Source organism: Biomphalaria glabrata, chromosome 18 (genome assembly GCF_947242115.1).
Source record: "Biomphalaria glabrata chromosome 18, xgBioGlab47.1, whole genome shotgun sequence".
Lineage (NCBI taxonomy): Eukaryota > Metazoa > Mollusca > Gastropoda > Planorbidae > Biomphalaria > Biomphalaria glabrata.
The window spans coordinates 22,243,407-22,268,368 of record NC_074728.1 but is presented as its reverse complement, the minus strand read 5'-3'; the positions used below and the strand labels follow the sequence as shown (position 1 = coordinate 22,268,368).

The 24,962-nt window shown below is 36.1% G+C and overlaps 1 protein-coding gene across 4 annotated transcripts in view; it reads left to right on the top strand.

Moving 5' to 3' along the window:
- LOC106060304 (uncharacterized) overlaps positions 1 to 18,768 on the top strand; it is a 60,048-nt gene extending 41,280 nt beyond the window's left edge. For 3 of the 4 annotated variants that reach the window (XM_056017206.1, XM_056017204.1, XM_056017207.1), the window contains 10 exons: positions 1,616 to 1,657; positions 2,318 to 2,393; positions 3,972 to 4,075; positions 5,020 to 5,127; positions 7,927 to 8,005; positions 9,554 to 9,645; positions 10,536 to 10,670; positions 11,538 to 11,633; positions 15,923 to 15,995; positions 18,642 to 18,768. In XM_056017206.1, coding sequence (XP_055873181.1) covers positions 1,616 to 1,657; positions 2,318 to 2,393; positions 3,972 to 4,075; positions 5,020 to 5,127; positions 7,927 to 8,005; positions 9,554 to 9,645; positions 10,536 to 10,670; positions 11,538 to 11,633; positions 15,923 to 15,995; positions 18,642 to 18,717 — 881 coding nt within the window. In that variant the 3' untranslated portion in view covers positions 18,718 to 18,768. The remainder of the gene's footprint in view (positions 1 to 1,615; positions 1,658 to 2,317; positions 2,394 to 3,971; positions 4,076 to 5,019; positions 5,128 to 7,926; positions 8,006 to 9,553; positions 9,646 to 10,535; positions 10,671 to 11,537; positions 11,634 to 15,922; positions 15,996 to 18,641) is intronic. The other variant, XM_056017205.1, reaches the window with a different exon arrangement.
- Positions 18,769 to 24,962: the final 6,194 nt, after the last annotated feature.

Below are 24,962 nucleotides of genomic sequence, written 5' to 3'. Positions count from 1 at the left end.
TATAAGTTTGTTGAAGTTGGCATAAGTTAATTTAAGTTGATATAAGTTGATATGAGTTGATTTAAGTTGATATAAGTCTATATAAGTTGATATAAGTTGATTTGAGTTGATTTAAGTTGATATAAGTCTATATAAGTTGATATAAGTTGATATGAGTTGATTATAGTTGATATAAGTTGGTATAAGTTGATACAAGTTGATATAAGTTGATATAAGTTGGTATACGTTTGTTGAAGTTGGCATAAGTTAATTTAAGTTGATATAAGTTGATATGAGTTGATATGAGTTGATATAAGTTGATATGACTTGATATAAGTTGATATGAGTTGATATGAGTTGATATAAGTTGATATGAGTTGATATAAGTTGATATTTGATATAAGTTGATATAACTTGATATAAGTTGATATAAGTTGATATTTGATATAAGTTGATATAAGTTGATATAAGTTGATATTTGATATAAGTTGATATAAGTCGATATAAGTTGATATAAGTTGATATGAGTTGATTTTAGTTGATATAAGTTGATATAAGTTGGTATAAGTTGATACAAGTTGATATAAGTTGATATAAGTTGGTATAAGTTTGTTGAAGTTGGCATAAGTTAATTTAAGTTGATATAAGTTGATATGAGTTGATTTAAGTTGATATAAGTCTATATAAGTTGATATAAGTTGATTTGAGTTGATTTAAGTTGATATAAGTCTATATAAGTTGATATAAGTTGATATGAGTTGATTATAGTTGATATAAGTTGGTATAAGTTGATACAAGTTGATATAAGTTGATATAAGTTGGTATACGTTTGTTGAAGTTGGCATAAGTTAATTTAAGTTGATATAAGTTGATATGAGTTGATATGAGTTGATATAAGTTGATATGACTTGATATAAGTTGATATGAGTTGATATGAGTTGATATAAGTTGATATGAGTTGATATAAGTTGATATTTGATATAAGTTGATATAACTTGATATAAGTTGATATAAGTTGATATTTGATATAAGTTGATATAAGTTGATATAAGTTGATATTTGATATAAGTTGATATAAGTTGGTATAAGCTGATATTTGATATAAGTTGATATAAGTTGATATTTGATATAACTTGATATAAGTTGATATAAGTTGATATTTGATATAAGTTGATATAAGTTGATATAAGTTGATATAAGTTGATATAAGTTGATATAAGTTGATATTTGATATAACTTGATATAAGTTGATATAAGTTGATATTTGATATAAGTTGATATAAGTTGATATAAGTTGATATTTGATATAACTTGATATAAGTTGATATAAGTTGATATTTGATATAAGTTGATATAAGTTGATATAAGTTGATATAAGTTGATATAAGTTGATATAAGTTGATATAAGTTGATATAAGTTGATATTTGATATAACTTGATATAAGTTGATATAAGTTGATATTTGATATAAGTTGATATAAGTTGATATAAGTTGATATAAGTTGATATAAGTTGATAAAAGTTGATACAAGTTGATACAAGTTGATACAAGTTGATACAAGTTGATACAAGTTGATATAAGCTATAAATGTCACTGGTAAAAAAATGTTCGACTTTTTGTTTTGTATTTCTACAGACAATGACAACGATGGAAGGACAGATGAGGACGTCGGTGTAAGTAAGTAGTGGAGAAAAGTTGGCAACACTTTTTACACCAGCAGGATATTCATTATTGTTTTTGTCAAACAGTATGTAGCACCTTAATATGTACTGATAACGCGAATATCTCCTTGTAAATATATTAGGGCCTCTTCTGGCCTTATCAGAATGTTCTCTGTGCTGCTAATTAAATTACTTTGCCTTTATCAAGCTTGTTGTGGCGTAGTGCTACTAAGGCTGATGAGTAATGAGATCACGACACAAGTATACAGAAGTAACACTTTCTCAGCAGACAAATATTTAATACTCATTCAAAATAGTACATGCTAACCAGACAAATTCAGCCATCAGGAGACGTATATTGTGTCAAACATAAATCCGAATAGAATAATCTTGGATGTACAACTATCATATTAAATCTCTAAGTCATTTTACAGTATACGATATTACACAGAGAAAAAATAGATCGCTCCTTACTCCACTGCAGCTCTGAATCAACTCTTGGTTTTCACCCCGTGTTCAGAATTTATTAACTGTTAACTACACAGTGAGACCTTTATGAATATTATACTTTTTTGAACTATTCATATTTGGCATCAAATCTTTCCAAATGTCGCCAGAAAAGGCTGCTAAGTGAGTTTTTTTGTTTGTTTTGTTTTTGTTATCATTTCTGTTTTAGATCATGGTTTCTGGGGCAAGTGGACAAGCTGGACCTGCTCCAAGAACTGTTCTGACGCTAACATTTATAGGTATAGGTCAGTTTCAAATGTCGTAAAATTTAGAGCTACACAATGATGATACACTTACAAAAGAATTAAACCATTACGAACCTCAGTTACATGTACAGCCTAGGTACAGACGATGTGATCTCGAAACTCTTTTGTTTTTATAGGCAAAGTCAGTTTCGGTTGTCGTAAAATCTTAAATATTCACAGTGTAATTAAAAATCATTTGAGAACATAGTTCAATTAGTAAATTGTGCTGGTGGTTGGCTAACTCACCTTCACCAAATCTTTTAGTCTGTTGGATCGTTGGGGGAGGGGGGGGGGCACCAAACAAAATCTGTTGACCGTTTTATTTCCCAATCCTCTTTGTCTTTTGTCTTGGACAAAATTTCGTTCCATTACAGGCCTGTACATTCTTAAATTTGTCCTCTTTCCATCGCTTTATCTGTTTTCATCTCCTTCGTCTTCCTGTTCTCGGGGAGGGGGGGGGAAGGTCTTTGTCTGTTTGTTTTCATCTCCTTCGTTCTCTTGTTCCCGGGGGGGGGGGGAGAGAAGGTCTGGGGGGGGGGAAGTTCTTTGTCTGTTTTCATCTCCTTCATTTTCCTTTTCCCAGGGGGGGGGAAGGTCTTTGTCTGTTTTCATCTCCTTTGTTTCCCTGGTCCCGGAAGGCTTGGGGGGGGGGGGAAGGTCTTACTCTGTTTTCATCTCTTTCCTTTTCCTGTTCCCAGGGGGGGAGAGCTCTTTCGTTGTTTTCATCTCCTTCGTTTTTCTGTTCCCGGAAGGCTGGGGGGGGGGAGGATCTTTGTGAGCTCTGGGTATTCTGTGATGTGATAATAGAGTTAAATATTGCGCTTAAGTTAGCAGGTCGTTGTGGGGTCCAGTTGTTGTATTAATCCTGTTTCTAATCTTTTCATTAGTGATGCAGTCTTTGTAAGTGATGCCTCGGATCTTTCTTTTGCATTTCAATTCATTAGCTAAGATACTCCTCTCTAGATCTAAAAAAACCCCAATGGCTACACTTTCTTAACAAATTAAATATATTGATTTTGTATCGTTCCAAAAAAAAATAATTAATAAATCCGTTCACTTTTCCTGGTGGATTCTAAATTCCAGTTCAACTCTCCCGTTTCATAAACTTAAAAATGCTTAAGGTCAAGGTGCCAATCAGAGTATCCTAACGTAGGTGAGATACATTTCTCAACATTGCGATATGCCGCATAATCCACGTCGCTGACGGATATGGCCCGCGGGCCGTATTTTTGGCATCACTGGTCTAAACTGCCCACAGGTTGCGAGGTCGCAGGTGAGTGTTGAGTCCTTCTATGACGATTATCCTACCGGTTAACTATTCAGTTGCCAGGTAATTGACGTGGACTCCTGACAACTTCGGGACATTGTGTTCTGGTTGATGCTTTAAAAGCAGAAGCGCCTGATTCGAAGTTAGAAGTACTGGAGAACTTAAAACTTCGACTCTAACGCCAGAGTTCAACACAAGTAACTGAACTGTGTGTTAAAATTGGACCCTATGTCATCCTTTCACATTCGTCATCAAATCTAACTCCTGTTGTTGAGTTGCGTCCCTTAAATGAAAATTGCAATTGATTTCAGGGCCTGTGATAACCCAGCACCATCAATTAGGGGAAGGGATTGCTCTGGGATGACATCTGAAACTCGTCCCGAGCTGTGTCATCAGAGCAAGCCATGCCCTGGCGGTGAGTTCTCGTCATTTTTACAAAGATCATATCAACTCTGTCTGTCTGTCAGGCAAAAAAGTTTATACACGGCTATTTCTCCTACATCCAATTTCGGATTAACTGAAATTGTGCACAGTTATTTATTTTACCTGACAACACAAGAATCAATAAAAAAAAAATTAACCATTAAGTTAAATAACTGTTGGTAATTAATTATGTTCTTTGGTATCTTGAACAAGGGAAAGAAATCGTACTAGACAGATGTGATGGCATTAGTTGAAGTAGTCCCCTTGAGGACTCTGGAACCCTTAGTGAATTTTTGTTTATGCACCTAAAAAACGATCGCTTAAACATTCACAAAATATCCCCATCTTACCTCTCCTTTTCCCAACTGGTCCAGACAAGTGATAGGATAATAGCGCATTGAGAAAGATAAAAGGTAAAAAAACAAAATCGCAAAATATTTCTGATCTCTCAGAATAACTATCTCGAAGTCACTTAGAACCATAATTACATAACTGATCCAAACTAATTGATACAATTACACTTTAAAAAAAAAATTTTTTCTTGTTTCATCCTATCTAATTACTTTGATTCATTAACCTCTTTCAGTCTTGAAACGACTATGGTTCAAATCTTAGATTTTTTTTTAAAGTAACTTTAGAAACCTATTCTAGAGAGTCTGTTTTCCCGAACAGACAACAAAGCATAAAAAAATAATTTACGAGTATATCTATAACCAAGCCGGCCCCGTATATGGGACCGCCTCTGAGTTTGTGTTTAACACCCAACCTCTTTGTGAAGTATTATTTTATTTTAGTATATCGTGATTTTAAATGATAGAACTGCATTGGTGATTGCCTCCACTACATAGAAGTTTTTAAGATTTATTTCCCTTTTATTTTGTATATATAAATATTTCATTATTGTATTAAACATTAATTCACGAACGCAATTCGTAGTTACCAGTACTGCAGCCATAGACAAGACAAAGCTGGTATCAACAGGGAAAAGGACTCCGGCTATTACAACGTATGCAAAGACTCTGAACACAACCACGTCATATGAAGGCGAGTCGTTTTTCTTATAGGAGTTAATGTCAACAGTTTGAATTACAGCTTTAGGAAAAGGAAAGTCTATCACTAAACTCTGGTGTGTGTTTTTATAGTAACTATTGACCAAGATGGGATAATGTAGGGAGAATTGAACTGCTCTCTCTCTCTCTCTTGGGAAACTTTGATAAAAACGAACATTAGCAACGGTAAACAACTTCCCATAAGTTGCACCTTATAATCTAAAACCTTATAATCACCTTATAATCTTAAAACCTTATAATCACCTAGTAATCTTAAAACCTTATAATCACCTTGAAATCTTAAAAACCTTATAATCACCTTATAATCTTAAAACCTTATAATCACCTTGAAATCTTAAAACCTTATAATCACCTTGTAATCTTAAAAACCTTATAATCACCTTATAATCTTAAAACCTTATAATCACCTTATAATCTTAAAACCTTATAATCACCTTGTAATCTTAAAAACCTTATTATCACCTTATAATCTTAAAACCTTATAATCACCTTGAAATCTTAAAAACCTTATAATCACCTTGAAATCTTAAAAACCTTATAATCACCTTGAAATCTTAAAAACCTTATAATCGCCTTATAATCTTAAAACCTTATAATCACCTTATAATCTTAAAACCTTATAATCACCTTGTAATCTTAAAAACCTTATAATCACCTTATAATCTTAAAACCTTATAATCACCTTATAATCTTAAAACCTTATAATCACCTTGTAATCTTAAAAACCTTATAATCGCCTTATAATCTTAAAACCTTATAATCACCTTATAATCTTAAAACCTTATAATCGCCTTATAATCTTAAAAACCTTATAATCGCATTATAATCTTAAAACCTTATAATCACCTTATAATCTTAAAAACCTTATAATCGCATTATAATCTTAAAACCTTATAATCGCCTTATAATCTTAAAAACCTTATAATCACCTTATAATCTTAAAACCTTATAATCACCTTGAAATCTTAAAAACCTTATAATCACCTTGAAATCTTAAAAACCTTATAATCGCCTTATAATCTTAAAACCTTATAATCACCTTGTAATCTTAAAACCTTATAATCGCCTTATAATCTTAAAACCTTATAATCACCTTGCAATCTTAAAACCTTATAATCGCCTTATAATCTTAAAACCTTATAATCACCTTGCAATCTTAAAACCTTATAATCACCTTATAATCTTAAAACCTTATAATCACCTTGTAATCTTAAAAACCTTATAATCACCTTATAATCTCAATGGCGTTGCATTTGGAGAATGTGACAACTCTCTTACGCCAAGACCTGTTGTTACAGTAGATCTGAACACTGACCTGCAATGTCGCAACCTGTGGGCAGTCTCAACCAATAGCTCGCTGACACGTCACGGTTCTTGACGTCAGACCTGTGACGTGGAGATGAGCTACTGGGTCTAAACTGCCCAACAGGTCGTGACCTCGCAGGTGACTGCTTCTATAACGAGTAATTTAGGCGTGTCGGAAAATGTTGCAACTTTTCTATAAAACTGCTGGTAAAATATGAGCTTTAAAGAAAGTCTCAGTTCTTACGTATCAAACGGTGACGTTCAGACGTTTAGCATTGCACAAAATTAGTGGTACAGTTAAGCAGTCGTGCCAGCAATGTTTTCGGCTCTGGTGTGTTTGTACAGGGCGGGAATGAAATTTGCATACGTACGACACAAGTCCCATTATCGATAAAGGTCGTCCGAGTCAAGTGATAAGAAGCCACCGTTGGCTTCAATTTTTTTTTTCATCCCCGTCGTATGTACGATGCTTAAAATGACCTCGTTTCAAAAGGGTTGTAGCTCCCTACTACCCACAAAGTAACAGCGCTGTCAGGGATGGAGAAGAATTGAAGAGCGTACACTGAAAAATGTTCTGGTGATGTGTCAGTCCAGCAGCAGTTCCGCCCCCTTTTAAGGTAATGAAACTCTTCCCTGGAGCGTTCCAACTCATGAGGACATCTGCTTTGTTATTAGTCACCACACTTTCAGCTAATTGGAATTCGGAAAAATACTTGTGTTACTCTCCATAGCGGCTGAATCTCCAGGCTACGGTTAACAAATTCTGTCTATTTGTCAACTTAGTTGTTTTTTTTCGAAGTCGATAGTGGCACTACAATATGAATAAGACTTACAAAATTTTCATGGTAATTAATATCAAGTCATTCTGGTTCATCTGTCAGCAGGGAAACCAAAATTCATCTAAATCTTTTTAAGTCTGTCCAGTATGTAACCTCCCAATATCACATATTCACACCAGTATTATTATTAATAGTCTTATTATAATTTATTATTACTATTCATTATTATTATTTAGTATTTAGCTATATTTATATTTTAAAAAAAGGTTCCTCTTTCTGACCATGCAATCTATAAGGCAGATGATGTTAAGGTCATCTGTTAACGATCAGGGTATCCTGTGGCCAGCACAATGACCAACCGCCTTTACCTTTCCTTACTAAAGTCAGGTACCCATTAGCAATGGGTGGACTCAAGGAGGGTGGTGGGGATAAAAATCCCGAAATTAAAATCGCAGTCTTCACCTAGATTCGAACCCAGTAGGCTACCACAGGTTCGTATTCCAAGTGCTTAACCACTCAGCAACCGCGTCCCTCTAGGCCTATGTAGAGTTATATTTTAATGTATTTTATTTTGTTTCTTTATTATTTGCTGCACGTTATACGAAATGTTCGTGATTTATTTTTAGATTATTAAACTATTTTACTCCGATGTCTGTCAACTTTTAAAAATATGAATATGTTTTCAACAGACGTCGACTATTGGACTTCCTGGTCTCAGTGGAGCTGCAGTCAAGTGGATTGTACAGATACCAGACTTTTTCAAATAAGGTATTGAACAGTTCACCTTTTTTTTCTGAGATGTGTCCTACTGTTAACTTATTAGTTTTCTAAAAAGTTCCAATTTTAGACCTTGTCATCTATGTCGCATATGAACTACTGCCATTTATCTAAAAATTATTAACTAATTTGTTAATTTTCTGATCGAACTAGGTGAAGAGCATGTGTCTTCCCAGACAGTTACAATAATTGATGTAATTAAATGATTATCTAATTAATTCCAATAGATAGTTTTGTTAAAGTCGTTATCGACTATAATTAATTATTTAAAACTTCAATTTGATCAGGGATTGGGAAGTGGGAGAAAAAAACGTGTCAAAACGTAATAAATGGATTAAATCCATATATACATCCACATCTTTCATCAAGTAGCATTTATTCATATTTTGATATCAAACAACAGAATCAATCACCAATAATTAATTAACAAATTGTTTTTGTTTTTTATTTTGATTGATTCATGTCTTGTCAGGTTTAATAAATATTTTTGCAAAGTTTAAACTTGATCAGAGAATGGGAAATTGGATAAAAGCTTGTTCAAACTTTTTACCGGACAGACAGACAGACAGACAGACAGACAGAGCGAGTTGATATAAAGCTGTGTAAAAACACGTTGCTTCACGGACCTATCAAAACATTTTTCAGCAAGTTTAGGGCAAGCGAAAAAAAAAGTTAGTTGTCTTCATCTTCCAGCGCATATGACAGTGTGTTATGTCAGGTCTGGGTGTTTAATATGTAAGATCAGGGACAGAAACTAGTCTAAAGGTTTTTACCCCCCAAGACACACAGTACGATAAGCCAATTTTATATTCAGTGTTTGGAAAATTTTAAGATTGGTCTGACCTGTTACTTACTATATAATTCTTTCCTTATCTTTTTTTTTCTCAACCTTATCTTTCTATTTCTTTCTATTTCTTTCCTTATCTTTCTATTTCTTTCATTATCTTTCTTTTTCTTTCCTTTTCTTTCTATTTCTTTCATTATCTTTCTTTTTCTTTCCTTATATTTCTATTTCTTTCATTATCTTTCTTTTTCTTTCCTTATATTTCTATTTCTTTCATTATCTTTCTTTTTGTTTCCGTATATTTCTATTTCTTTCCTAATCTTTCTATTTCTTTCCTTTTCGTTCCTTGTTTTTCTCAGCCTCGATTTTCTCTTTGTCTCTCTTAGTCTTGGAGGCGTGGTGGCTGAGCGGTAAAGCGCTTGGAGTCAGAACCGGTGTCCAAGGTTCGATTCCTGGTGAAAACTGGAATTTTTGTTTGGGGATCTTCGGGCGCCTCTGAGTTTAACCAGCTCTAATTGGTACCAGACATTAGTTTGGGAAAAGACAGTTGGTCGTTGTGCTGGCCACATGACACCCTCGTTAACAGTAGGCCACAGAAACAGATGATCTTTACATCATCTGCCCTATAGACCACAAGGTCTCAAAGGGGAACTTTATTTTAGGTTCTTAGTCTTAATAATACACACAAAAAAAGTAAAAAAAAAACAAACTGTAATTTACCCTACACATTTAATCGACATCAAATGTTTTTGTAGATCTTGTAACCACAGTTCGAATACAACGTGTGTCGGAGATGATGTACAATACAAGAATGCTTGGTGTTACATTAACGATACATGTCCCAAAGGTTGGTATCTATCATCATCATCATCATAACCATCATCATCGTCATCAGCATCATCATAACCATCATCATCACATCATGACCATCATCATCATCATCATCATAACCATCATCATCATCATCATCATAACCATCATCATCATCATCATCATCATGACCATCATCATCATCATCATCATGACCATCATCATCATCATAACCATCATCATCATCATCATGACCATCATCATCATCATCATAACCATCATCATCATCATCATCATGACCGTCATCATCATAATCATAACCATCATCATCATCATCATGACCATCATCATCATCATCATAACCATCATCATCATCATCATCTTCATAACCATCATCATCATTGTTATCATTGTCATCATCTTCATAACCATCATCATTATCACAACCATCATCATCATCATCATAACCATCATCACCATCATTATAACCATCATCATCGAACACCTTTTGAGTACGAGTTTCATCGGTTCAAATCCTTTATTGCAAAAACCTGGACATAAAGAAATCTGCGTATGTAGGTCAGGAGCATGTGTCTTCTCAAACAGTTACAATAATTAATGTAATTAAATGATTATCTAATTAATTTCAATAGATTGTTCTGTGGAAGGTCAATCTCTTATTCCAGGCCTCAAGGAAGAAACTTTTCCATTTTGTAAAGTGTTCTGTCTCTATGTATAACATTACATTCAACTAATATAACGAAACTGCTTATTAAGTGTTGTTTTATCGTCTATGAGGATGGATGGTGGTGCGGTGGTCCCATAACATTTGCTTTCTTCGTGCTAATAGTTAAGCAATATTCTTTACACCACCCCATAGTAAAAGATAGAAATAGGACTGACGTTGATGTGAACTCCATTCTGCAGACTGCCCGGTCGGGACATGGGGACTTAACTGCAAAAAGCAATGCCGAAACTGTGACCCGGACTGTGATAAGTTTAACGGCACGTGCAAGCTGTGCCAGCCTGGTTTTCAGTATCCGAACACGTCATGCAGCTCAGGTAAGTCGCTCTGATCTTGCATTCTTAACATGACATTGGCGATGTTTTGACTTCACATGACACTACTTACATGACAATCGAACGTAATTTTAGACAGTAGATAAATAAATATATTTAGATTTGGCTAGAGATCAGGGGCTAGATGTGTAACATCATTCTTGAAAGGAATTTCTGAATGTAAGGCATTATTGATTCAAATGTTTAATAAATGAATGCTCAGGAGAAGTTGGCAATAAAAAATCTAGTTTGACTGTCATAATTTTTCAAGTAAAAAAAAAAAAAAAGAAATATATTTAGATTTGGCTAGAGATCTGTGTCTAGATCTAACATCAGTTCTTGAAAGGAATTTCCAAATGTAAGGCATTTTTGATTCAAGAGTTTAATAAATTAATGTTCCTGAGAATTTGGCGCATTTGCTTCTAGGTCTAGATCTATAGGTCTATCAATGGAACTTAACTTTCGCTTTATGAAGGTTCTTTCTCCGGGAAGGGGGGGGGCAGGGTACATAATGTTTCTTTTTTTTTATCTAACATTCATTAGTTATTGAGAGGAAAATCAATCGCTCTACATGTTGTCTAAATTGGTATTGTCTTTTTTCAAAAGTATTTTGAATGATTTCTTTTTTTTTCTAGACTAATTCTTGCAGTGCTTTTTTTTTTTTTGTTTCTGTACTACAAATATTTCACTGAAATTATAAGATTGTGAAATATTAATATTGAGACTACTTTTCAAGAGAGTTATACTCATAAGAAAATAGTTTTGAAATGTATTTCTTTTAAACTGATATTATTTGTTATATTTATGGTATGACGGCACCGTCATATTAGCGGTCCCCTAACATTCTTCGCTTATTTATTTCATTGACAGAATGTTCACCGATGCGTTACGGCTTCAACTGTCGAGAGGACTGTTACCTCAAATGTAAAACTGACTGTAAAGAAAAGGTCACTGGTATTTGCCCATGTAAGCTGAATTCAGACCTTTCATTTTTACTTAAAACTTTAACTTACAATTAAGTGCATCGATCTTGTCCTTCAAATTCAATAAAAGAGACGCCTTGGCTGTAAGTCTAGGTTTCACAAATTTCGGACATTCATTAACTCTTAATCTCCGCAATTATTTTTTTCCACGTTCTGACAGAATTTTTAATTTTGCACATTTGTACATTCTACCCTGTTATGATTAAACTTCAATAACATTTTTTTTTGTTATCAGAAAACGTTAATTTTGGAATAGATTTGTAGGGCAATGCACACCTTTTTATAACACAAATTAAAGTTTATAAAATCAGATATAAATTTATTTTAATATGGCAACATAATGGACTATATCTATAATTAGGAGAGAAGGGGTTAAGAAAGCTCCCCTTGCAGACCTTGTGGTCTGTATGGCAGGTGATGTAAAGGTCATTCGTTTGACATTAAGAAAATAAGATTATTAAATACTAGCCCACATTTCAATGATAGAAATGACGGCAGACAGGGATTAATCTCGGGACCGTTAGACGACAGTCCGAAGTGCGTACCTCTCCACCACTCAGACTAACATAACACCGAACTCAAACAGACAGAGATTGGTTGACCCCAACGATCAAATTTAAAGAAACGCGCATGAAAAGGTTTGACAACGAGTTGACTAAATGTTGACTAAATGTTGACTAAATGTTGACTAAATGTTGACCAAAAGTTGACTAAATGTTGACCAAAAGTTGACTAAATTGACCAAAAGTTGACTAAATTGACCAAAAGTTGACTTAATGCTGACCAATAATTGACTATATGTTGATCAAAAGTTGACTAAATGTTTACCAAAAGTTGACTAAATGTTGACTAAAAGTTGACTAAATGTTGACCAAAAGTTGACTAAATTTTGATCAAAAGTTGACTAAATTGACCAAAAGTTGACTAAATTGACCAAAAGTTGACTTATTGTTGACCAAAAAGTTGCCTTTATGTTGACCAAAAGCTGACTAAATGTTTACCAAAAGTTGACTAAATGTTGACCAAAAGTTGCAACTTTGGCTTTGAAACGTGTAAAGCTTAATATGAAATGAACCGACATAAATATGCTATGCACATAGTTCAAAAGGTGCGCACTATTTCATACGAAATAAGTGACTTATCTTGTGCGCAATAATGGACCTCATTCACCAATCGTAAACAAACAACATTTAGTCACGTGATCTTATTGATAAAACAACGAAATAAACTGTCACGTGACAACCATCATGAATTAAACATGAGATCGTAAATTATATAGAAGAGATAGAGCAGCACGTGGCTAAATGTTGTTTGTTTACGATTGGTGAATGAGGTCCATTGACTTGACGGAATTTTTTTAGTCCAAACGGAATTCCATTCTAGTGTGGTAGCTGTGGTCTTTACGTGTGACTTAGATCTTGGGTTATCAATGATATAAGAAGGGGCAAAGGCAAGTGCCTGGTGCCTAAACCACTAGGCTTGGGCTAGCGGAGCTCGCTAGCCTTGCTTGGCTAGCTACCTATAAAGTCAAACCTATGTTGATTTTCAACTGTATCCACACATGGGGAAGGCTTTGAGAGTCAACACTGAGTAACAATTATCAGCCTGAGACACTGAGCTTACAAGCCATAATGCTTTATCCTGACAGAGCCTGCAACGCTACTGATCTAAAACCTTATAGGCACTTGACATACTTTTAGACACTTCAGATGCTTATAGATGAACAAGTTGTCAATGAACGTTGAATGGTGTAATACTGAGTTCTTGCTTCCTGAAGTACTCTAGACACGTGACGAGACAAATATTATAAACTGACTGAAGCTCGTTTCAGCACACAAACATGAATTTTTTTTTACTACAATAATAATACACTGCACTCCTTGTTAGTGCTACAAGTCAAGAAATAATAAACAATCCTATCCGCATAGAAGCGGTATCAAATGTATCAATCACGTCCGCATCTCAGCGGGTAACAAGTAAGAACAATTACTTCTAGTGACACTGGAGCTTCAACTATAGATATCCATTGAAATACGAATAATACTTTAATATTCAATAAGCACATAATGAAATCAACTCTCAAATATTATTAATCAACAATCATTAGTCCATCGTTTTTCATGCTACATATATATATACACCAGTCCAGGAAGAAACGTCCAACCTTCCTGGACCGGGAGCAAGACCTTACTGACTTGACTTGACTTGACTGAACCCAAAGTCAACTTTATTCATTCTACTTGTTTTCTACATCAGGAATTCCACGTGTCTTTTAAACTCTTAACATGACGTGAACTTTAGATCATGCAATGTCAACTAAGACTGTGACACAAGTGTGTGAACGACATCTAAGATGGTAGCTGAGATGGTAATTTAAATATCATCTGAGATGATTGTTGAGGTATAAGCTAGTGTGGTAGCTAAGATGATAACTGAGATAGTAATTTAAATATCATCTGAGATGGTAGGTGAGATGGCGGCTGAGATGGTAATTTAAATATTATCTGAGATGGTAGCTGAGATGGTAGTTAAGAAGGTGGCTGAGATGGTAGCTAAGAAGGTGGCTGAGATGGTAGCTGGGATGGTAGCAGAGATTGTAAATGAATTACTATCTAAGATGGTAGCTGAGATGGTAATTTAAATATCATCTGAGATGATTGTTGAGGTATAAGCTAGTGCGGTAGCTAAGATTATAACTGAGATGGTAATTTAAATATTATCTGAGATGGTAGCTGAGATGGTAGCTAAGAAGGTGGCTGAGATGGTAGTTAAGAAGGTGGCTGAGATGGTAGCTGGGATGGTAATTTAAATATCATCTGAGATGATTGTTGAGGTATAAGCTAGTGTGGTAGCTAAGATTATAACTGAGATGGTAATTAAAATATTATCTGAGATGGTAGCTGAGATGGTAGCTAAGAAGGTGGCTGAGATGGTAGCTAAGAAAGTGGCTGAGATGGTAGCTGGGATGGTACTTTAAATATCATCTGAGATGATTGTTGAGGTATAAGCTAGTGTGGTAGCTAAGATTATAACTGAGATGGTAATTAAAATATTATCTGAGATGGTAGCTGAGATGGTAGCTAAGAAGGTGGCTGAGATGGTAGCTAAGAAGGTGGCTGAGATGGTAGCTGAGATGGTAGCAGAGATTGTAGCTGAAATACTATCTGAGATGGTAGCTGAGATGGTAATTTAAATATCATCTGAGATGATTGTTGAGGTATAAGCTAGTGTGGTAGCTAAGATTATAACTGAGATGGTAATTAAAATATTATCTGAGATGGTAGCTGAGATGGTAGCTAAGAAGGTGGCTGAGATGGTAGCTAAGAAGGTGGCTGAGATGGTAGCTGAGATGGTAGCAGAGATTGTAGCTGAAATACTATCTGAGATGGTAGCTGAGATGGTAATTTAAATATCATCTGAGATGGTAGTTGAGATGGCGGCTGAGGTGGTAATTAAAATATCACCTGAGATGATAGCTGTGTTGGTGGCTGAGGTGGTAGCAGAGATTGCAGCTGAGATGGTAACTGAAATGGTAGCTGATATGGGAGCCCAAATGGAAACTTAGATGGTAGCTGAGATGCTAGCTAAAAAGAAAGAAAGCCATGTGTCAAAGGAGGATTGTTTTGTATAGTAACACCTACATGTCTCCTTTCTCGTCCTCTTGATAATCAACTCCTTCCGTTCATGTGTGTGCAACAATATGTATACATTTTCGTGGTTTATTATTACTTTTTTTTTTACTTTTTATTTGTTCCGTTCCATTTCACTTCAACTCACTTTGTCTGTCTGGTAAAAAGTTTGAACACGTTTTTTTTCTGCCGTTTCCCATTCTCCAATCAAGTTGAAACATAACACAATTATTTATTAAACCTGACAAGACATGAATAAATTTAAAAAGGTGTAAAGAAATAGATAATTACTATCTATTTATTTTGATATCGAAATAAGTGGAATAAATCCTACAAATGAGAAGCGTGGATGTAAATATGGATGTATTCCCCTTTACTATGTTTTGACACGTTTTTTCTACCACTTCTGATTCTCTGATCAAGTGGAAATTGTGTTAAAACACCAAATGACAATACACGAATCAATTAAAAAATTAAGCATTTAGTTAATAATTTAGTACTAATTATTTAATTAATTTTGTTTTAGATAGAAGAAAGGAAGCTAAAACAATTATATTTTCAGATAAAAGGCAGTAATTAGCGTTTCTTTCCTTTAAATAATGTTTTTTTTTAAGAGCAATATTTATTTCTTTTCTTTTTCCAGCTGGACTCTCACAGTTTCTCCCCATGTTTTTATTAATACCAATTATTCCACTGACTGTGTTATTTTTGTTAGGGTAAGTCTAGACATGTGTCCAATATTATTTGATTACCAGATGTATTTTTTGGGGGGAATTTTACGTCTCGAGAGACGATCTTTTCCCTTTGCAACTTCTTGTGTGACTAAAGAGGCCAATCCTTGATACACAGCTGCGATCGCAGGTTGGGCATATATAATCACCAGGCGCCGTTGCATTTTCAGCCTTCTTTCTGCTTCTGTTGTGTATGACATCTGCAATCTGTGACCCTTCCTTTATGCTCTCTCTCCATGTGGATCTGTCCAGTGCCACCTCTGATTACCAGATGTACGGGGCCAGATTTACCCATGGGTAACATGAGCCAGTGGGACTCCCACGACTATTCAGTAAGGAGCTGAATAAATAAATAGGCATTCAGGAACATTTTGCGTACCGTAGAGATCATTAGCTAGACTACTATAATTAACGTGTGCTATAACCAGTGCTTTTTGTGACGATACGCACCGGTACGGCGTACCGGCACCTTTTTTTTCAATGTGGGGAAAAATATTACTTTTCTTGTATTTGAACGTTTGTTATTAATTGATTAGTAGTTGAAAGTTAGGCAATCTATCACTGAGTACCGGCAACTATTTAAAAAAAAACACTGGCTGTAACTAACTAAAAGTTCTAAACTTTAATTAATAGTATCTTTTTGGTTAAATCCAGTGTTATAGTCAATACTATTGTCTTTTAATGTCTGAAAATCAGACCTCATTACAACAAAGGCGGTTATTATGGCCACTGCAGTGCCAAAGAACAACAAAGCACCAGGGCTAGACATGGTGTCAGCAGAAATGCTAAAACATGGAGGGGCAGTGCATTGTTAACAGAATGACTGATCTCTTAAAACTTTGTTGGCGAACTTCTTGAATCCCTAACGACTGGCAAAAAAAGAGTGATTGTAAAGCTTCCTAAAAAGGGCAACTTGTCAGACTGCGACAACTGAAGGGGCATTACCCTCCTCTTTATCTAAAGCAAAGTTTCCAATATTGTTTTTTTGAGATGACTTTAACCGTCTGCAGACTAGAGGCACAGCGAAGAGCAAGCAGGCTTCCGAAGAGGCAAATCAGAAAAAAAATCGTCAAGATACTAACGACACCTATAGTCAATCGAAATGCTGTATTAAAACAGAAAAAGCAACAACACTTTTTTAGCATCGAGACAGGTGTGAGACAGGTGTTTGACAAGTGTGAGACAGGTGTGAGACAGATGTGAGATAGTGATGCATCTTGGCTCCCTCTTCCTTCTAGCCCTCGTCTACATAATGAGGAGAGCAATGAACCAGACTGCCTTTGGTATTCCATGGCGTGAACAGAATCGAATGACGGACTTGGACTTTGCCGACGACGTTGCACTCCTCGGGTCAACAAGTAAATGCATACAAGAAATGACGAAGAGCCTATATAAAGAGGCACCCAAATTTGGCCTGCGAATAAACTTGGATAAGGCTAAAATTGTGAGAATGGGATATAAGGCAAAAGGTGCCCCCATCAGACTTGATGAGTCAACGCTTGAAGCGTTGGATAAGTTAACACACATACGCAGCATCCTAGCAAACGATGGCGCCGCGTACATTGATGTAGCTTGCCGAATAGGAAAAGCAGGTAGCATTTTTCAAAGTCTGCCGCCTATTTGGACAAGCCAAACTATTGAGATATATCAATTGTATGAAGACCCACCAATAGTGACGGAAATAAAAAAGAACAGACTACGTTGGGCAGGTCACCTTGAAAGAATGTCAGAGAACAGAGGAGCGAAAATCGTATACAGGCAAAAACCAAAATGCAGGCGACACAAAGGCAGACCCCGAATGCGATGGATTGATGATTGAGAAAAGACTAGAGGCTAAAACGGATTTTAGGAGTCAGTTCACGAGATCGATGATGTGGAAGCAGATCTGAAGCAGCTTGGGGTTAGGGCGTGGAGACGAAAGGCCCAGGAGAGATCTGAATGGAAGGATGTGTTGAAGCAGGCCAGAGACCTCCATGGGCTGTAACGCCACTGAGATGGATGGATGAAGCTATTGAATGTAAGACAAAAATTCACCTACTTAACAGAATCGTCATACCAACAGCCACACATGCATGTGAGACATGGAAGTCATCTGACTAAATTGAGAAAAGACTAGAGGCTAAACGGATTTTAGGAGATCGAGTCTCAAAGAAGGAAATCCTATGCCGAACTAGAAGTCGACCACTTAGTCAGGTCGTGACAGGGCGTCGCATTAGGTTCGCGGGACATGTTCTCAATGCGCGAACAGCGCGCGCGGAAAGATCTATAATTACATTTAATCTGGCTCTGTCACCTAAACAAGAGTTTTCTATGCTCTGAAAAGATTTACACTCAGTCGTAACAAGATTGTTTCTCGTGAGTGGGTAAAATATGGGCGCTTGGAAAAAAAAAAAAATCCTTTTTTTAAAATCTATAATTCATTACTTATTAACCCTTAAAAACTCGTGTAATAGTTTAGCCTCTAAACATCAGAATTGTTATTCCATTCTGTAAACACTCTTTGTAAAACAGCTCAGCACTTTAAGGGTTAAGAGCAGAGTAGTCGCGTTTACATAAAGTCACAAGCTTTTAAAAAAAAAAAAAACTTTTTTTTATATTACTTCTTTCTGATTCATCTTCTTTTTATTTCAGTAAAAAGATGTCATTATCTGAAAAAGACGAAAACTCTTCTGATGGACTAAATTTAACCATCACAGGTGAATTATGATCAATTTTCTTAATGGCGAGAAAAACAAAACACGTTTAAATAAAAAAAAAAAAACTGAAAAAAAAAAAAAAATAGTTTTCGAATTTTTTTTTTTTTTTAAATATGTTTGTTAGGCGCTTCCGTGGTGTGTCGTGTTGCAGATAAATCAAACGCAGATGCCTGGTCGCTGGATGAATTCTTTATGTTGTGTCTGCTCTGTCTGTGTGTATGTGTCGGTTGTGCTGTCTGTATTTGAGAAAATCGTCCTTGTAATCAAAAGAAGCTTCCAACAGGATCAATAAAGCAGTCTTAGTCTCAGTCTTAGTCTTAGTCTTAGTCTCAGTCTTAGTCTTAGTCTCAGTCTTAGTCTTAGTCTCAGTCTTAGTTTCAGTCTCAGTCTTAGTCTTAGTCTTAGTCTCAGTCTCAGTCTTAGTCTTAGTCTTAGTCTTAGTCTCATTCTCAGTCTCAGTCTTAGTCTTAGTCTTATTCTTATTCTTAGTCTCAGTCATAGTCATAGTCATAGTCTTAGTCTTAGTCTTAGTCTTATTCTTATTCTTAGTCTCAGTCATAGTCATAGTCATAGTCTTAGTCTTAGTCTTAGTCTCAGTCTCAGTCTCAGTCTTAGTCTTAATCTCAGTCTCAGTCTTAGTCTCAGTCTTAGTCTTAGTCTTAGTCTTTGTCTTTGTCTTTGTCTTACTCTCAGTCTCAGTCTTAGTCTTAGTCTTAGTCTTAGTCTCAGTCTTAGTCTTTGTCTTTGTCTTTGTCTTTGTCTTACTCTCAGTCTCAGTCTTAGTCTTAGTCTTATTCTTATTCTTATTCTTAGTCTCAGTCATAGTCATAGTCTTAGTCTTAGTCTCAGTCTCATTCTTAGTCTTAGCCTTAGTCTCAAAAAAAAAAAAAAAAATCAAATAACAAAGGCCAAAGGCTAACACTATAAGGTAGTCGACGCTGATAGCGAATGTTGAACAAGAGGTTTAATAATTACGAAGTGAACCATCGAATGTTGTCAAGCTAAATCTCTACGTTCATAAAAATAAAACGGCCTCTCTCTAAAGCCGTCAAAAGTAGTCTGTTCACATTTTGATATTCTTCCTCAAATACTAGTCTTGTTTTGACTAGTCACGTCATTGTCAAAACATTCCCCTTTCTACGAGGAGAGAAGGTAGGTGGAGGTGGAAAGAAAGGAGTATCTGGGTGAGTGTTACTGTGATCGCTTTAAAAACGCATTTAACAAAAAAAATGTGCCACTTGAATTTGAACTCCACAAACCAATACAATAACCACTGTGTCATAAAGTGCCTATGAAAATAGAGAGGTTTATTTGTTAATTTCAAACTTTTAAGCGACAAACTAATGCTCTACAGAAAGTGTAAAGGGAACTAATTCAGCTTATACCACCTGTTGTGAACTCCTTACTTGGATTATACTTGACACATAACATACTTCTTTTAATAACTCAAAGTGACGCCATATCAATGAGCTCCCATATCAGCTACTCAAAGTTGTCAGGATAACTGTAGTTGTAGACTTACTTTCTTAGACGTAGGTCCTCGCCCGCCTTTTAGTGCATTGGGAAGTAAGCTGTCTCCATAGAGATCTGTCGTTGGCAATGTCTGAAATAGGGAAGCAAGCTGTCTCCATAGAGATCTGTCGTTGGCAATGTCTGAAATAGGGAAGCAAGCTGTCTCCATAGAGATCTGTCGTTGGCAATGTCTGAAATAGGGAAGCAAGCTGTCTCCATAGAGATCTGTCGTTGGCAATGTCTGAAGCCTCCTCCTTCCACCTGGTGTCCACTGCTCTGAGGTCCTCCGTGAAAGTGTAGCGTCAGGTTATACGAGGACATCTCTGTTTGCGCTTTCCTCGTATTGGCCTCCATGTCATCGCAACTCTTGGTATACGTAGTTCATTTTGTCGGAGAACATGTCCCGCAAACCTCATGCGACACTCTGTCTGAGGTAGTTGTGGACATCGCATCTAATGTTAACTAGGAAATACATACATAATTATGAAAACTGACTTCTATATTACTTATAGTGTAAGACTATAGGCTCCATAACTCAGGCCTCTGACAACAATAATAAACCTCCAAGCGATGTAACTCTGTCCCAACCAATGGACCAATGAAATAAAAATAAATAAACATAAATAAACATAGAACTCTTTAAATCTTACACCCCAAGATTCTCTCACTCAAGTGTTGTTTACAATATTATATACAGACATAGTCACCACACCACCACATCAGTCAAGTACATCTGTCCCTTGTTCGGCAACAAATACACAAAAAATTAACCAAATAGTTTTTTACATTAATGGATTACAATTTTTTTATAAATTGATTCTTGTTTGGTTAGAAACAAGAAATAATTGTGCAAAATTTCAAATTGATCCCAGATTGGGTGCAGGAGAAATATCGACAAACTTTTTTTTTACCAGACAGACAGACAGACAGACACAGTGAGTTGATATAAGTTTTTAAAAAAGACAATTAAAACAAAGCAGACCATTAACTCAACGTTTCTTTCCGATATTGTTGTTGGTTCTAGAGACTGCCAAAAGATATGCTTCCTCTGGTATGAAAGCAGTGACACCCAAAAGAGGCGTTCAGACTAAGATAAATGGGTTGTTCTTTCTAATTGGAAAGGTTCAGAAAACTAAAGACATGATAATAGATTTTAGGAGACCATCTTGCTGAAATGCAGATCAACAACCAACCCGTACACCAAAAGCAAGAATATAAATACCTAGTTGCAACCATCAACAACAAGGTGGAATAGAGTGAACGTTGTCTAAATATTTGCAACAAAATTCATTACAGACTCATCTATCTTAGAAAGCTAAGAAAATTTACAATTGACAAAACAATAATTAAACTTTTTACACAAAAACAATCAGCAGTGTTATTAACTCTGTAGTGACCTGCTGGTATGGTAATACTTCCCTGACTCATAATAGATACAAATAGACTAATTACAAAAAGCATAGTATATCACCCAAACACAGTGACCATCTCTTGAAGAACTTATTCATAAACGATGCCTTTCCAATACTTCCAAGACAACTTGTACCTATTAAACAACAGTTACATAAGATCTGAACGAAGTGGTCGTCTCCTTTCCATTAGGAATAAAACAGAAAGATTAAAAAACGCCTTTACCCCACTCTAGATTAGAGTGTTAAAAGGTCATCTGTCGTCACCGAGAAGTACATACAAACATTATTCATAAAGCGCTGGTTGCGTGAGTCAGTGTGTGAATTTTTGTTCCTCTTGGCAACTTTATTGTTATTGTTATAGTAGTTATATGGATCTGAGACATGGGTATTATACAGAAAGCAACTAAGACTTCTTGAGCGCTTTCCCAAAAGAAGCTTGCGCTCCATCATGGAGATACGGTGGCAAGACCGCACTACAAGCAGCGATGCCCTTGTAAACGCCGGTTTGGAGGTATATAGGGTCTTCTTATGGTCCGACAGTTACGCCAGGAAGGGCACGTATCCTGTATAGGGAACGAACGTATGCCAAAAGCATTGTTTTATTTTTGGTGAACTAAAAAGTAGTCGACATAACATAGGTGCACCACGAAAACACTTAAAAGACCAGCTTAGGCGCCAATTTGACTTAGCTGACATAGAAGAGAGCACCTGGTTGCATGCAGCCTCCGAAAGAGACAGCTGGAGATCACACACAAATGCCGCGGGATACACATTTGAGACCCCTAAAAAAATCCGCTGCCGAGGACAGACAGCGAAAAGAAAATCCTAATCGACCATTGACGGACAACGGTTATACTTGTGGCAAAATATGTAGGTCACGGCTAGCCACGGGAAATACTGCATTCCTCATTAATCTTCGGACTCATCCCATATGCTAGGACAAATTTGTACAAATACTCCTTCTTCCCTAGTGCTATTAGAGCATGGAATGGGTTGCCTGAGCTAGCCAGGAAAACTAGTGACTTGCAGAATTTAAGTCAGTGGTTAATATGCATGACTGAATGCATGACGCGTAGGACGTAATCATCTTCTTTTTTGAAGTAACGTCTGTATTATATAAGATAAGATAAGATAAGACTCGAAGACAAGCCTTACAGTAGTTATGCTTAAACGGACAATTGTAGTGAAACTGAATTTCCATTTGTTTGACCAATAACATTATCTTATCTTATACTGTAGCTATTTGGGCTTTAGCTTCAGGTAGCCAAGCTAAACCGATGTAGCCGTAGACGTATTATCTTTTCATATCTAACTTTAATAAAACATGACCTCATTTCTTTCTTAACAACAATCAGCTTATATTTCATTGAGTGCGTGACGACACCACTGGCGGATCCAGGGGGGGGGGCGGTAGGGGCGATCGCCCCCCCCCCCCCACTCGGCCGACCCCCCCCCCCCCCGAGGGGGGGGGCGGACGAATTTTAGTATAGAATTCACACAATTTGTATACGAATTTATTACTTATGTCAATAATATATACTAATTATTTATATTTCAACCTATTTTTAGATTATTTCGCCCCCCCCCCCCTTTCTAGTATTTTGGCCGATTTGGTAGGGTCGGGAGGGGGCGATGGCATCAATCCGCCCCCCCCCCCCCACCATAAACTTTCGAGTGGGGGGGCGGTCCTATTTATGTGTAGAAATTACAGCTTCGTAACAGAATCAATTAAATATCTATATGATTAAAACTTTTTATTGGTATTTTAAGAGATCTTTATATTATGTCGTTCATCTTTGGCCGATTGGAAGGGGAGGAGGAATACCTCTACTGCCCTTCCCATCTAAACCCTTTGAGTGGGGGGGGGGCGGTCCTACTTTTATGGAGAAATCATAGTATGTGAACAAAATTAGTCGAATATCTATATAATATGAACAGGTGGAAGTTCGATACATGCAATCCCCTTCCCCCCATCGGACAAATCAATACTTTTTCTTTTTGTATTATAGTAAGAAATTACAAAATAAAAAAAATCTGTCACTAATATAATTTATATATGCTATAAAGTAGATTCTTATATCGAGTCTCCCAACCTCTATTCTTTAATGCAAAATGCAATCATTAGCAGAAATTATAAAAAGGAGGGAGGATTAATCGTTTTCATTTTACCGCCCTTCCCCTTTCCAGACAGAGTTTGTGTAATTTCACATGAATTTATCATAACTATTTTAAGAAAGACTTTGCGTTGGAAAAGTTATAATTCAAACGAAATTTTTCAATATAACAGTCACGGTTGAGATGAGTTCAAAAGCCATATAACCTTTTCCTAGTCGACTTTTTCCAACCTTTACTCTATCTCATATTTTTCTTTAAATAAATTTAGGACTATAATTCACAATATATGCTTACATTTTATTGAATATTATTAATCGAATTTTTTTTTTCTGCGGCGATCCTCAAAGCCTTAATCTAAATATGTTGGGTATCTTATCTTTTCAAAGAACAAATCGGTTGTATTTGCAATGTATTAAGGGACTATAAATTCATATTAGAATATTTTTCCACATTATTCAAAAGGCCCTTTATAATAGAATGAATAATGAGCTGTAGGTCAGGAGAATGCGTTACTGCAGTGAAGAATGCCAAAAAACGCTTTTAGCGATGAGGCTTCGCCCTGAACCTCACTGATGAATAATAAGCTGTAGATGTCAGGAGAATGCGTTTCTGCAGTGAAGAATGCAAGAAAACGCTCTTTTGGAGTCGGGGCTTCGCCCCGAACCCCACTAATAAATAATGAGCTGTAGATGTCAGGAAAATGCGTTTCTGCAGTGAAAAATGCAAGAAAACGCTTATTGCGTCGGGGCTTTGCCCCGAACCTTACTGATAAATAATGAGCTGTAGATGTCAGGAGAAAGCATTTCTGCAGTGAAGAATGCAAGAAAACGCTTTTGGAGTCGGGGCTTCGCCCCGAACCCCACTAATAAATAATGAGCTGTAGATGTCAGGAAAATGCGTTTCAGCCGTGAAAAATGCAAGGAAACGATTTTGGCGTCGGGGCGTCGCCCCGAACCCCACTGATAAACAATGAGCTGTAGATGTCAGGAGAATGCGTTTCTGCAGGGAAAAATGCAAGAAAACGTCGGGGCTTCGCCCCGAACCCCACTAATAAGTAATAAGCTCTAGATGTCAGGAGAATGCGTTTCTGCAGTGAAAAATGCAAGAAAACGCTTATTGCGTCGGGGCTTTGCCCCGAACCTTACTGATAAATAATGAGCTGTAGATGTCAGGAGAAAGCATTTCTGCAGTGAAAAATGCAAGAAAGCGCTTTTGGG